Genomic DNA, 13,653 nt, shown 5'->3' with positions numbered 1-13,653 from the left:
CCAGGTTGGTGAAGTTTGGTTCAGGATGTTGTAAAGTTATGGACCCTCAAAGATGTAGCCTTCATCTTCTATTAGCTCCCATTGAAAACAATGGAGGATGGGGCACTCCCTTCGGAAGTCCATAGCTTTGGACCCCCTGGACCAAACTTCACAAAACCTGGGTGGTATCAATAAGAGACTCTCCTGATAATACATCCGAGGTTTGGTTCAGGGGGTCCAAAGTTAAGGACCCTCAAAGGTGTAGTCCCCATCTTCTATTAGTTCCCATTGGAAACCATGGAGGATGGGGGCACCTCCTTTGGGAGTCCATAACTTTGGACCCCCTGAACCAAACCGAACCAAACCCGGGTAGTATCATCAAGAGAGTCCCCCAAAAAATCCCTGAAAGTTTGGTGCTGCTAGCCCAAACAATGCGCCCCCTGCAGGCCAAAAATCGAAAAAGCACTAAAACGTTTTAAAAACCCACAAACGGGTGGGCGGAGCTTCGGACATGAATGGGGCGGGGGTTCAAACCCGAGAACCCCCCCTTACCTACATGCATGATTCAGAGCTCTCTCAGCTGCCCTACCTCACAAGGTGTCTGTTGTAAGGAGAGAATTTGTAAGCACCTTTGAGTCTCCTTACAGGAGAGAAAGAGTGAGGATATAAATCTAACTAATCTCTTCTTCTGCTTCTTATCTTCTCAGATCTAATGAGACTGGGTCAAGTCAGGAGCTTGGTGCACTTTATCATATGCCTGACTTGCAATTCCACTTACATTTAACATTTCTTCTCAATAGTGAGTTTGGCACAGTTTTGCCACATTTTTTATTGCCCCGACTCCTGTGCTTTTAACAACAGCTAGTCTTCTTGCAGTCTAGCAGGTGTAACCTTTTCTGACATGCAAATAATCAAGGCAAAAACTTCAACCATTTACTTTTGCTTGGGATGAAGGCCACCAATACAAAACTGGATAGACTAGCTGGAAATGTATGTATGTAGCCGTTGTGTGACCAGTTCATCATGTGCAGATCTCTGCATAGATTTGCTCAACCTACATTTTGAACAGGCTGATTTGTTCTTATTGCCCTAAAGTAGTCTTGTAATGCAAATTTCAGTAGCATAACCAGGACTGGGCCAAAAGTCTGCAGTGAAGGCTTGGTGATCAAAGTCCCATTTCCATTAACACACCAATGTGCTTCAAGAGAAGCTTCTTGAAAGGCTGTAACGTAGCACATTGCCTATATTACATCTTTGAAACATTGCTGCTTTGCTTTGGAGCCCAGGATTTGTTTAATTTCCCCTGTAGCAATTGTATATCTCCATAATACCATGTCATGATCCTGTGAAAACAAGGGTGACTGACCTGCAGGTGGTGGCTGGAGATCTCATGGGATTATAACTGATTTCTGGGCAACAGTTCACCTGGAGAAAATGACTGCTTCAGAAGGTGACTCTATGGCAGGGGCTGATGGGAATTGTAGTCCATAACATCTGGAGTGCCAAAGGTTCGCCACCACGGCTCTTTGACATTATTGAAATCACCCTCTTTCCCAAACCCATCTTCTCCTGGCTCCATTCCCCAAAATATCCAGGTTTTCCCCAACCTAGAGCTAGCAACCCCACTGAGAGCCTCTGTTGACAAATTGCATAGGAGAAGGAACGCTACAAGGTATTGGAATCTTCATTATCAGAATAATTATTAACGTTATTAGGTAGTTCATCTTCCATAAAGGTTGCTGCGATGGGAGAAACCATACCTGGCAGATTTCTATTTTCTATGCAGATCCTCTCTGGAGGACAAGAGGTCTTGTAGGAACAGAGTTGCAATCCTTGAGGCACAGGTTTGTTGCCTGGGGGTTCTGCTGAACCTACATCTCTTATTGCACAAACAGGTGGCACCACTGCCCAGGGTCCCTTTCATCAGCTTACCTGGGGAACCAGCAGTGGCCCTTCTTGCGCAAGAAAGATCTTTTCGCTGTGGTCGGTATCCTGGTAACATCCAGATAAGGTTGCCAACCTCCAGGTGTGGCTGGAGAGCTCCTGGAGTTGCAACTCATCCCCAGATGACATAAATAACTTATTATTTATTCATTAAAATGTTTATTCCATTTGTCCTGGAGAAAATGACTGCTTTGGAAGATAACCTTACTAAGGTCCCTCCCCGATTTAACCCCCATTCTCCCAGGCTCCATTCTCAAATCTCCTGGTATTCCCCAATACGAAGTAGGCACCCTTACTTTCAGATTAGATTACAGCTCTGTGTGGGGATGCTGTTGAAGACTGTCTGGAAGTTACGGTTGGTGCAGAATGCTGCAGCCAGAATCTTGACTGGAGGAGGTCAGAAGAGCCATTCTGCTGCAGTCTTGTTGCACCTGCTGTAGCTTCCTATTTGCTTCTGGGCCTAATTCAAGGTGCTGATATTTACTTCTAAAGTCTTATATGGCTTCGGGCCAGCATATCTTAAGCTCCATCTCCCATAATAAACCTGCGCAGCCACTTTGGTCATCTCCAGAGGCCCTGCTCCAAGTGCTCCTGCTATCTGAGACAAGACGGGTGGCAACCGAAGAAAAGGCCTTTGTAGTTGTTGCACCCAAAATTCTGAAACTCTCCCCCCAGGGAGAATCTTCCTCTTATCACTGTTCCACCAACAGCTGAAGACTTTTTTGTGTTTTGTTTGGCTTTCTCTCATTGACTCTTGTTAGCCATCCTCCCTGTTTGTGTGTTTAGATGTTCATATGTTTTATTTAGTTTTATATATCTGTACTTTAAACCCTGTTTTTAATGTTCTGGGGGGTGTTTTTACTGGGGAGGGGGACAACACTATGTCTGTACATAGCCCAATATGGACCAGTTGGTCATGCTCACTTTGGTCTCTGATGTGGTGTTATAGAAAAACAAATTAAACTTTCAGGGTTTTTTTTTTCAACTGTAGATAGAAGTCATTTTGACCTGTTAGCTTCCCAGAGATCACTCAGAGCCACTAGGGTTATCCACTGCCTTTATTTTGACTTGGTTGCTTTGCCTGCTCCACGCCAGAAGGAAATTAGCATCTCCACAATCAAAACACATTGGAGCACTGGAGGAGTGGGGGATAAAAAGACAGAGGCAGAAAACTCTGGTCTTGGAGTCATACAGCCAAGCCTGGACAGGTTAGCTGAATTCATGCAGTAGGATTTGGGCCTTGGCCAGACTCCTGGGTCTGACCTCAGCTCAGCTCACCAGGTATCATTCTGTACCTCCTGGATGTCCCCACTTGCTGTTGAATGCAGCTGAGAGAACTTCTAGACCTGGTTTTCAGAATGTTGTCTACCATTTTCATTGAGACAGATCAAGTGTGGCTTGCTATGGACCCTTCACAGCCCAAGCTTCATGGCAATACTGGAAGACCCAGGCCTGTTTCCTCATCCCTGTGGGTGAATAATTCCCCTCACTCCATCTGTTGCTGCAATATTGAGCTTCTGCAAAGGCAGAGAGCTGCACCCAAGGCCAGTAGGAGGAAATGCTAAAGAGACCCTCCCATCTCTTCCTCAATAGTGAACTCCAGCTCACTCCCCCCTCCAACAACAGAAGCACAATATGTGTCCTGGGAAGCTCAAATATGTTTGCCTAACTGTGGAAGAACAAAGGACATAACGTTTGGAGAGCCTGTGCCTGTTTGTATGGGGCTCATTATGATTGTTTTGCAGGCACCAGGATTCGCTGTGGGCAGAAGAGCATTGAGAGAGTGCAGTGTGAGTGAGAAAGAGGGTATGTGTGAAGTGAGAACTTTAAGAAGGCATGCTAGGAGATAAGATGCCTGTGTCTGCATCAGTTCTGAAGGCCGAGAGAGGAAAATGTGTGTCTGTAACCTGTGAGTGACAGAAAAGTACATGCCGCAGGAACAGATTTGCAGAGTGGAAGATGAGGAGTGAATAAGGAGAAACTGCTGGTAGGTGCCTCATACTGCCTGCCTTTTCCAGACACTCAGCAGATGTAGATGGGGAGAAACCCCAGGGTTTCCTATCAATTCCTGTCAATTCTGTATTTCTCCCTTCCTTAGTGTTTCTGGTTATTGACTACTCCTAAGCCTGGAACTGGAGTGGACACCATATCCTCCATGCCTTAGCTTTACAGACCCAAAATGCTGAAGCATTCCATCCCTATATTGTGTGTCAGCTACAGAGGCAGGGACTGGATTTTCCCAGAGCTAAGACTTCATCGCAGGCTCCAAGGTTGATCCCTCTTCTTCTCCCAGCTCAGGTTAACAATGACTCACTTCTTAGGGCTGCAGATGGCCTATTTTATGTCCACTGTTATTTAATCAAAAGGACTGGGTTTTTTTTCCAGGTACCTGATTTACACAGGGCGTAGAGGCAGCACTTTTGGCATAACACGCAGTGGAACCTTTGAGGTCCGAGAGTGGTGCTATTTTGATGAGGCGGCTTTCTCACCGTGGCTGAGTAATGTCCTTGTTTCAAAGCCCCTCACACTTCCCAGAGTAAATCACCCTCCTTGACCCCAGCCCTGCTGTAGAAAATTTAGTCAATCTGACATTTCCTGTCATCAGGCACCAATTCACCCCTCTAAGGCAGCTTACTGCCAGGACTGGTAGGTGGAGTGAAGGACAGTGGCCAGTGCTGACGACTCTGCCTGATCCATGAGGTATATCAACCAGTCCCACCCTGGCTGGGTGGACAGGTGCTTGACCCATCACGCCCCCTGCTGGAATGTTCTGTGGCTCCTCCGGCAGGGCAGATGGCTAGGGCATGTGGCTGCTGGCGCCATGGTAGGAGCGCAGTAAGACCTTGTGCTTGGTGGCCACCTCATTGCGCCGACGCTGGTGCTCCACCAAGAACTCTTTCAGGCGACTAGTGGTGAAAGTGAGGGTCTGGCGCCGCAGCTTCATCAGGTAAGCATCTTGAAGCCAAGGGTTAGCAAAGCAATCCTTGATAGTGGGGCGGCTCCTGCAAGAACAAGAAATGCCAGTCAACAACAGTTCTTTCCTCAGCCCTCTCCACCCTCCCATGGGGCAGACAGTAGGGAGACTGGGAAACAGATTCTGTAAAAAGCGTCATGGTTGGGGTGTAGCAGGACTGTGGTCAGAGCTCTTGTCTTCCAGGACCTCCCTGTTCCTTCTCGCAAGGAATCTTGCTTTTCAGCCTGCTTTAGTGACCATCGTGCACAGTCTGACCTGCCTCTGCAGCAGGTGCTCTGTGATTTCTAATTCTATAGTGCCCAAGGCATGTGTGCAAGCGCTGGAGGGTGTTCTCCCAACTTAAGACTTCCTCCAACTCATGTGGCTGTTCTGTGACAGAAAGAGCCCCTTGTGCTGGAGGAAAGTTTCAGACTTTTCTCAGTGAAACATACTTGCCATCACCTTCAGTCACTTTAAGAATCAAATGAAGATGATTGCAGAGATCCTGGGTCAGGTCTGGCTTCAGGCTGTGCTGTGTTACTTCTATTACTCTTGACAGCCATCTTGACCATAGCAGCTCATGGGATCTTATCATAAAATACCAGATTGTAGGATTTCCTTCATGAAGTATGATCTAAGCAGACCCATTGCTGGACAGTGCTATGTTTTTATCACAGGAACTGTGGGATGGGTCCAGTCAGCTTTTTCACTCAATCTCACCAAATTCTCTTCCTTATGCCAGTCCTGGTATCGCATGCCTTTCACCCATGCAGGTCCCAAGTTGCCCAGCATAGCCTTTCTGGTGGCCGGATTGAACCCTCTTATCCCTTTCTCTCCAGTGGAAAAGCTGGTTGGAGCCAGCACTATGTTGCAGAACTCTGTTGCACAAAATGATTCATGAAGAGAAACTCCCTTCCAATACTTGAGATCTGGCTTGAAGCTATCCTAAATCTTGGACCAGGCTGGTCTGAAATTGTCCACATATGCCCTGCTACACTTGTAGTGATACCACCACAGACTTGTTTCCCTTCTTTTTCTACCACTTACCATGGATAGGCAGAGAGGACTTTGCGAATGAAGAGTGCAGCACTCTGGGAGACATTGGGGTACAGCTTGAAGGCATCATAGCGCCCTGCCAGAATCTTGCTCTCTGCCTCCAAGGGATCAGCTTCAAGGAATGGTGACCGACCACTAAGCCTGATAGTAAGATGAGAGAGCAGATGGAATGGAAAATCACTCCCAAGAAGACTATATCATTCATCTACCTAGCCAGCTCTTCAAACTACGAATGAGAAAGCACTTGTATAGGAAGTGCTATGTTGCATAGTTATTTATCAGAGCTAAGGTGTACTAGCTGATGGGAGAATAGTCAGGAAATTGTAGGAGCATGGTCTGCTCCTGTCCCTTAATGGATATGGCCAGATGAGGCAGAAAAAGACCTCAAGTTAATGCTTTCTGCCTAGTATACACTTCTAATTCCCATCTGTGCTCTCCTGCGGGTATGATTCTTGCACACAGCCACTCTAGCTTCCACAGTCAATTACGTACATGATGTATGTGAGGACTCCCACACCCCAGACATCAGCTGCTGAACCAACGGGATCTCCCTTTACCATTTCTGGAGCTGTAAAGCAAGGAAAGAACAAAAAATGTGTGGTAGGCTTCTGATAATTGTACTACAAAGACATGACTTCATCTATAAGGGAAAGGTGCTTGTTAATCTCCAGAGGCCTAGTCCAAGAGGCAGTCGAGCTCCTGGAGAGCAAAGCAGAACCATGGAGAGTAAAGAGTTCAGCTGTACAGAGAGGCAGACATTTGGCAGGAAAGAGGCTCTTGGTTGTAGTGCTATGTTAAAGCAAATGGCAGGGCCAGAGTGAGGGGGAACTGCGCCCGGGGCATGCATGTGCCCTGCGCCCCTGCTATGTCCCCAGAATGCTCCTGCCCTGGAATGCTTCCACACTGCAGGGGCGCACCACCAAGGGGACAGGGGGTGCACAATGCACCGGGCGGGCGCCCCTGCAGGGGTGTGGCGGGGTGGAACGGGGCATTCTGGGGCGTTCTGGGGGCTTGGAGAGGTGCATGTGTGAACTGGGCACACTTCCCCCTCGCTCTGCCCCTGCTGCACCAGCACTTGCCCAGTGCATCATGCACCCCCCTTGGCACTACGCCACTGGCAAATGGAGTTCATTAAGGAAGATGTTGTGTATCTCAAGTGTACACAGAATGTTCAGACTGCAGGGAGAGGGGGAAGCAAAAGAATAAAGGAAGGGATACTTTGCTTGGGCTAGTAAGACAAGGGGGAAAAGATGGATGAACAGCTGCAAAAATAGCAATATAGCAGGGAACTCTGGATGCTAAAACAGCCATTCTCTTATCATGTCTTCCTGGAAACATTCACCACAAGAAAGCAGCATTTGACAGATAACCAAAAGAGCCTGTGAGCTTTGCTTTGTAAGGAACCTAAGACAGATCCCTTCTCCTTTTCCCAATGAGTTGGTACAGAAGCCAAGCACTTGACATGAGGGATTGCTATTCACTCCACAACCAGGCTTCTCAGTCCTCACTCCAGCCCACTGGCATGTAACTCCCTTGCACTAGAGCTCATCTACCATTGGAAAAGCAATTTCAACATGCCTTTCATGCACTCCTTTGGGCTTCCTCCTGACCAATCCTATGATATTCCAACCCCTTAAATATACTCACCCATGTATTCTAGAGTACCAACACGGCGCCCCAGCTGGCGCAATACCAAGGGGTTGTAATTTTGGGCACTGCCAAAGTCAATTATTTTTACTGTGTTCAAGGAGGAGACAATAATGTTGTCAGGCTTGAGATCAAGGTGGATTATGCGCCGTCCATGCAGATACTCCAATCCCTGGAAAATCTGTGTGACGTAACCTACCACATCATCTTCAGAGTAACGGAACCTGCAGGCAGAAACAGACAGGTAAGAAGATGAAGAGACCCGTGAGTCCACCCTCCTGTGCCTACACTGGTACCAATAGTCTTAATGAGTTGCCATTAACCCCAAACAAGACCACCAGGGAGCATGCACTAGATCAGGGGTCTGCAACCTGAGGCTCTCCAGATGTTCATGGACTACAAATCCCATCCATCCCTGACAGTATGGCCAATTGGCCATGCTGGTAGGGGCTGATGGGAATTGTAGTCCATGATCATCTGGAGAGCTGCAGGTTGCAGACCCCTGCGCTAGATGGTAAAGATCTCTTATTGCTCATTTACAATCGTTTCTATGTTGTATAACAGTTTTATTATGTAAATGTGTGGAAATAATCTTTTCTTACAGCTCTTTTGTACAGTCAGCCTCATTCAGAACTGGCTTAAAACTTAGTGAATTAACATTTAGGCTTCTTCCCATCCCCCAGCTGAACAGCATGATAACATAACACTAAACAATCAAAGTCTGACCAGGACACTACTTCACTATTTCCCTTTTTAATTTCAACAATCTAACTATCATACTGTTCTAATTCACATTAGCTAACCTGGGTCAAATACAGCTTCCTTGGGTACCCATACTTGGGGCATGCACAGATTCTAAAATAATCGATAAACATGTTTGTAGGTGGGAGGAAAGGGATAAAATCCAAAAGTGCAGGTCATGTAATTTCTGCCATGATAACAGCATACCTGAGAAAGATACTCCTGGTATTTTGGCATGTAAGGTGCTAGTTCAGTTTTTTCCTATGGTTGATCTGGCCCTGACTCCATTTTATATGTATGTGATATTGGTGGTAGATTGCCCAAACAAACGAACAAACATAGTGCATTTGCAATGGTTGCTTTTTTGTATCTCCTAATCATTAGATCCTCCCGAGGATAACTGTGTGTGATCTGAAAAACAGGCCTCTATGAATGTTCAACCATCTATTTTCTGTTATGTGTCCACAGGGGGTAGAATGGTCTTTTTTGAGACTTATGCGCTTTCCACACCCTTTATTGGATTTCATTGCTTTGCCCCCAGACTGCCCAGTGTTCCTTCTCACAGAGATTGTTCTAATTTAAATCATAGCCTAAAGATTTTGCAATTCCCTTGCCTTCTCTAGTTCTGTATAATCAGCAAAAACGTAACATTCTTCTGAAGTCGTTAATCATAATATTGAATAGTGCTAGATCCAGGGCAGAGAAACAAAGCATTTAGTTTGCCTGCCAGCATAAAAACAAGGGACTTTGGAAAGCTCTTGTTTGTACAGAGTGCTCTGAAATAAAAGCCCCTGTTGTAAAATAAGAGTGTAAGCAGCACTGACAGAAAGCACCTGGGGTCTTCCGACTTTTTGTAGCACTTAGGACAATTTCCATGATGATTTCATATAATTTATTTGTGCAGTGCCATAAATAATGTTAGGGATGCTTAAAGAACACAAGAATAATATAGAGGAAGGTTTCCGAGTCAAGCATCTTAAAACATACAATGGGAAGGGGATGGGAAACCGTTTTAATCCAGCTGTTCCTCCAAGGAACACAGGACAATAAAATGGTTGTCCCCTCCCCTCAATTCTATGAGGGAGATTAGGATTAAGGAAAATTACTGACCTAAAGTAGCTGGATGGCTAAAGGAGGTGGGCACGTCAACCTGAGTGTCCCAGATCCTAGCCCAGCTTTCTAACCACAGACAGAAGAAAAGGAGTGGTGGGGAAACATGGGATGAACACGAATACATCCAGCAGCACTTTCCACAGTAATCCATTCACATCCTTCCCTTGATGAAGGTCATAGTGTGGGAGCAACTTGCACATTCTTATATTTCCCAAGTGACTTGATGGATCCCTGTGAGTGGGAATCAGAATGTAATAAATAGTCTTCCTTCCACAGCAACTCTTCTGCCTACCTGGGCCCTTGTAGCCTGTGGCTTGACTTTCTATGGCCCTTTCCGCAAAGCGGAAAGGGCGCCTCTCCACTTGCAGAAATTATGCCGGTGGAGGGGTGGGGGCCGTTCACGCGGGAGTGTGCAAGTGGCCCCGCAGAAGCCGGCGCAGAAGAGGTGGCTTCGCACAGAGCTGCCTCTTCTGCATCCCTCCCAACTCACCTTGTCCTCCAGCATCACTCTGGAGGCTGTCAGGGACCCGCCCACGCTGCCCTCTGACCCCTGAAGGTCGGAGGGCAGCATGGGCGGGTCCCTGCCCCCCCCCCCCGGCCCCCCCCCCCCCCCCCCCCGCCACCCCCCACCCCCCCCCCCCTCCTCCCCCCCCCCCCCCAACCGCCCCCCCCCCCCCACCCCCCCCCCCCCCCACCCCCCCCCCCCCCCCCCCCCCCCCCCCCCCCCCCCCCCCCCCCCTCCCGCCCACCCCTCCTCCCCCCCCCCCCCCCCCCACCCCCCCACCCACCCTCCCCCCCCCCCTCCCACCACCCCCCCCCCCCCCCCCCCGCCCCCCACCCCCCCCCCCCCCCAGCCCTCCCACCCCCCACCAACACCCCCCCCCCCCCCCCCGCCCACCCCCCCCCCCCTCCCCCCCCCGCCCCGCCCCCACCCCCCCCCCCCCCCCTCCCCCCCCCCCCCCCCCCCCCCCACCCACCCTCCCACCCCTGAAGGTCGGAGGGCAGCATGGGCGGGTCCCTGACAGCCTCCAGAGCACGCTAGAGGACGAGGTGAGTGGAGGGATGGGGAAAGTGCCGTCTTCCCAGTGGTGTGGTTCGCACCATACCGATAAGAAGACAGGGTTTAGAATAACCTCGCTTAACGAGCGAGGTTATTAGGAGCAGCTTCACACTGCTCCTGGGCGGCCAGGACGGCGCTGCTGTGATCCAGCAGTGCCTCCTGTGCGAACAGCTGCCCAGGGACGGCGTTTTTGCTGTCCCTGGGCCACTGTAAATGGCCCGTGCGGAAAGGGCCTTTCTAAATCTATGCTAAATGTGTCCTTACAAGGTCTCTAAAGGACAAGGTAATGTTGCTAACTTCATTTTGTGCCATATTATAGCCTGGATGATGACAGTGAATATCATTGCATATCTGGGCAACATGGAGATGACTGGACTATCTGGCCTTCATTTTGCTTCTGCTCTGCCCTTCTGTCACTCATCCTCTTTGATTGCCCCAAGCAACCCAAGTTTTCAACTCCCACCACAGATTTCTCACTCAACTAAAACTGATTTGGATATACAGAGACCTAAAGGTACATGGCAGAATGCTGGCGATATTCTGTAAAAGCTGTTTTGTCCTGGCCAGTAACTGTATGTGACTTTACCTCCCAAACTCCTCTGTGGTCCCTACCCCTCCCAGCATTGTCTCTCATGCTGTGAGTGCCTGACACACCTGTCAACAAAGTGGTAGAGGATCTCCTTCCCTGTGCAGTGTTCGGTTATGAGCACCAGGTAGCGGGGTGTGATGTAGGCCTCGTGCAGTGTCATGATGCGCTCATGGTGCAGGCCCTTAAGAAGTTCATACTCCTGCAGAACACTCTGTTTATCCTCTGCCTCATAGGACACAATCTTGGCCATAAAGCGTTTGCCTGTAGCATTCTCTTTGCATTCTCGGATCACTCCAAACCGGCCCCTGAACAAACATAAGGAACATGTGTTCAGTGTATATCTTGGATTGTCCAACTAAGGCTAAGGCAGAACGCCCTAACAAAGCACAGGTAAAGGCGAGAAATGGGTTACTATTTTCAATGCAGAGCCTTTGACTTCTCTACCTCTCAAGCAGCTTGGCTTCTCAGTACCTGGGCCTGTTGGTCAAGTGGCCTGGGCCTGTTGGTCAGCATCAAAACCAGCTGACCTGTTTCCTAGAATTTACAATTTGTGTGAGACTGGAGTCTTTTTCCAGCACCATGGTAATGACTTATGGGGAGAACATCAAGACACTTACCCATCCTCTTCACGATAACTTTTTGTGACAACCAAAGCAGAACTCCCCTCATGAAGACAGATGCAAGGCCAGGCATCTCTCCATGGAAGGGAGATGTACTAGTTCTGCTTAACATTACAAAGATGCCCAGAGAACAGAAAGTGCTAATAACATGCTTGCTATTCTTGCCTTATGCTACAATACCCAAAGATGCTTTTGGATCTTGAGAATAGCTGACACTCTAAAAGTAGTAGGGAGCTTAAGTTTGGTGAAATTCCTCAAGGACTAACTGAAGTCCAGAGTTACTGCCGCAATGTGCTTAATCACAGAAATTATATAGCATATGATACTAGTACCCTTCAAATCTCATCTTCAGAATACATGTGAGGATACAAAAGGAAGATTTGCTGAAAGAGAGGAAGGGCATAAAAGAAGAGGGAAGTCCCTCCACCCTGTCCCATGAATTGTGCATCTAGCAGACAAGGCAATGGGGAGAAGAAGCATTGAGGCATATTTCTAGGCCTTCTCAGAATCCCTTTGCCAGCAAGTCCATGGAATCCATAAGATCTTGGGAAGGCCCATGGCACATCCTAAAACTCTTGAGGTGCAACTATGACATTTCTGAAGTTACTTGGTGCCTCCTTGGGTTGGCTCAGAAGAAATGATCTGTACTCACTATGGTGGCTTCCACATGGAGATGAGATTTTAGAGCTAAACTGGCTATGGATGAAATGCAGAAACAATGGGACATCCATGTGGCAGGTTTTCCTGCAGTTTCCCTGTCCCGGTACCCTGGAAGTGGCCACCTCCCTTCCCTGGGCTACCAGGGCTTTGGCAGGTTCTTTAAAAAAATAAGCCTGTACTATAATATTGTTATACTCCTATACTATTGGAACTACAGGAGCAGCAGGTTGGTTCTCTGGATTCCCAGCTTTCATTTTTAAAAAGTAGGTCTATAGCTTCATCCCTTGGGAAAATATGCTTGTTCCTTCTATCTTTACAAAATCCCCACGCAGAACTGACATGTTCCTAACCTTGCTTTCTCATCCAGGAAGGTGTATGGTTTTTGAGGGACCCCCTGGCGCAAAGATGAGTCATCCTTTGCAGTTGAAGTGAGCCTGCCACGGGCACCACTCACAGTGTCTCTGGTAAGGGTGGCACTCCGACTCACCAACCGTGTAGGGGAAGGCACATCCTCTGTAGTGGGGGTAGTCAGGGGACTGGATGCACCTTCTGTGTTAGTGGGTTCTGCTGGTGGGTTAGAGACAAAAGAGGTAGCCACATAAGGAAGAGCTTTGGGGGAAATGGTCACTGGTGAGTCTGCCGTGAGGGTTGGTAATGCGGGAGATATAGGAGAGAATTTGGAGAGAGAAGAGCCAGGAGTGGCTGTTGGGGCAGGTGGAATCTTGGTGGTTGTTGAGCTGCTGCGGGTGCTGAGAGAAGACGCAGTCCTGGTAGGCTTCAGTGCTGGCTCTGGAGAAGACACTGTAATGACTGGACATTCAGAAGATGTGTCTTTGGAGAACTGTGGCATGACTGTGGTCTTTTCTTTCTCTGTAGCCAAATACTTCTCCTCCTTAGCCTGAGACTGTCCTAGTAGAGGCACTGACCCCTTCTGCTTCCTCGGAGGGGTGGAAGGCAGGGGTTCTGAGGCTTTGAATGTTGGCGGGGGTAGCTGATCAACAGGGGTCTGAGTGGATCTGGTGGAAGACTTCTCTTGGGCCATCATGCTCTTTTTGGCAGTAACAGCTGAGTGGGCAGCCTTGGGTTCTGTATGTCAGAAAAGAGAATAGGACAACCACAGTAAACGCAACCTTAACCCTAGTCACTGCGAAGAGCAGGTTCAAAATTCACAATGTGATCTGGGGCTGCATGATCTAATAATGTCAATTCCATACAAAAAGGCTACTTTTGAAACAACCTAGACGTTAAAACATCTGAGCTTTATACTATGTGGCAAGCACATCCCTGAAAA

General features: G+C 48.3%; 1 protein-coding gene and 1 long non-coding RNA gene across 6 annotated transcripts in view; one reads left to right on the top strand and one right to left on the bottom strand.

Annotated features, from left to right (window-relative positions):
- LOC125426877 overlaps positions 1–13,653 on the top strand; it is a 53,302-nt gene that overhangs the window by 14,326 nt on the left and 25,323 nt on the right. The window lies entirely within an intron of this gene.
- SPEG (striated muscle enriched protein kinase) overlaps positions 2,964–13,653 on the bottom strand; it is a 148,130-nt gene continuing 137,440 nt past the window's right edge. For all 3 annotated transcript variants that reach the window (XM_048485695.1, XM_048485696.1, XM_048485697.1), the window contains 6 exons: positions 12,713–13,448; positions 11,148–11,387; positions 7,580–7,803; positions 6,425–6,500; positions 5,924–6,073; positions 2,964–4,925 (listed from right to left, as the gene is read on the bottom strand). In XM_048485695.1, the coding sequence (XP_048341652.1) occupies positions 4,721–4,925; positions 5,924–6,073; positions 6,425–6,500; positions 7,580–7,803; positions 11,148–11,387; positions 12,713–13,448 (1,631 nt within the window). In that variant the 3' untranslated portion in view covers positions 2,964–4,720. The remainder of the gene's footprint in view (positions 4,926–5,923; positions 6,074–6,424; positions 6,501–7,579; positions 7,804–11,147; positions 11,388–12,712; positions 13,449–13,653) is intronic.

This window comes from Sphaerodactylus townsendi, linkage group LG02, assembly GCF_021028975.2.
Source record: "Sphaerodactylus townsendi isolate TG3544 linkage group LG02, MPM_Stown_v2.3, whole genome shotgun sequence".
NCBI lineage: Eukaryota > Metazoa > Chordata > Lepidosauria > Squamata > Sphaerodactylidae > Sphaerodactylus > Sphaerodactylus townsendi.
Note: the sequence above shows the minus strand (reverse complement) of the source record. Positions and strands in the feature narration are given on the sequence as shown.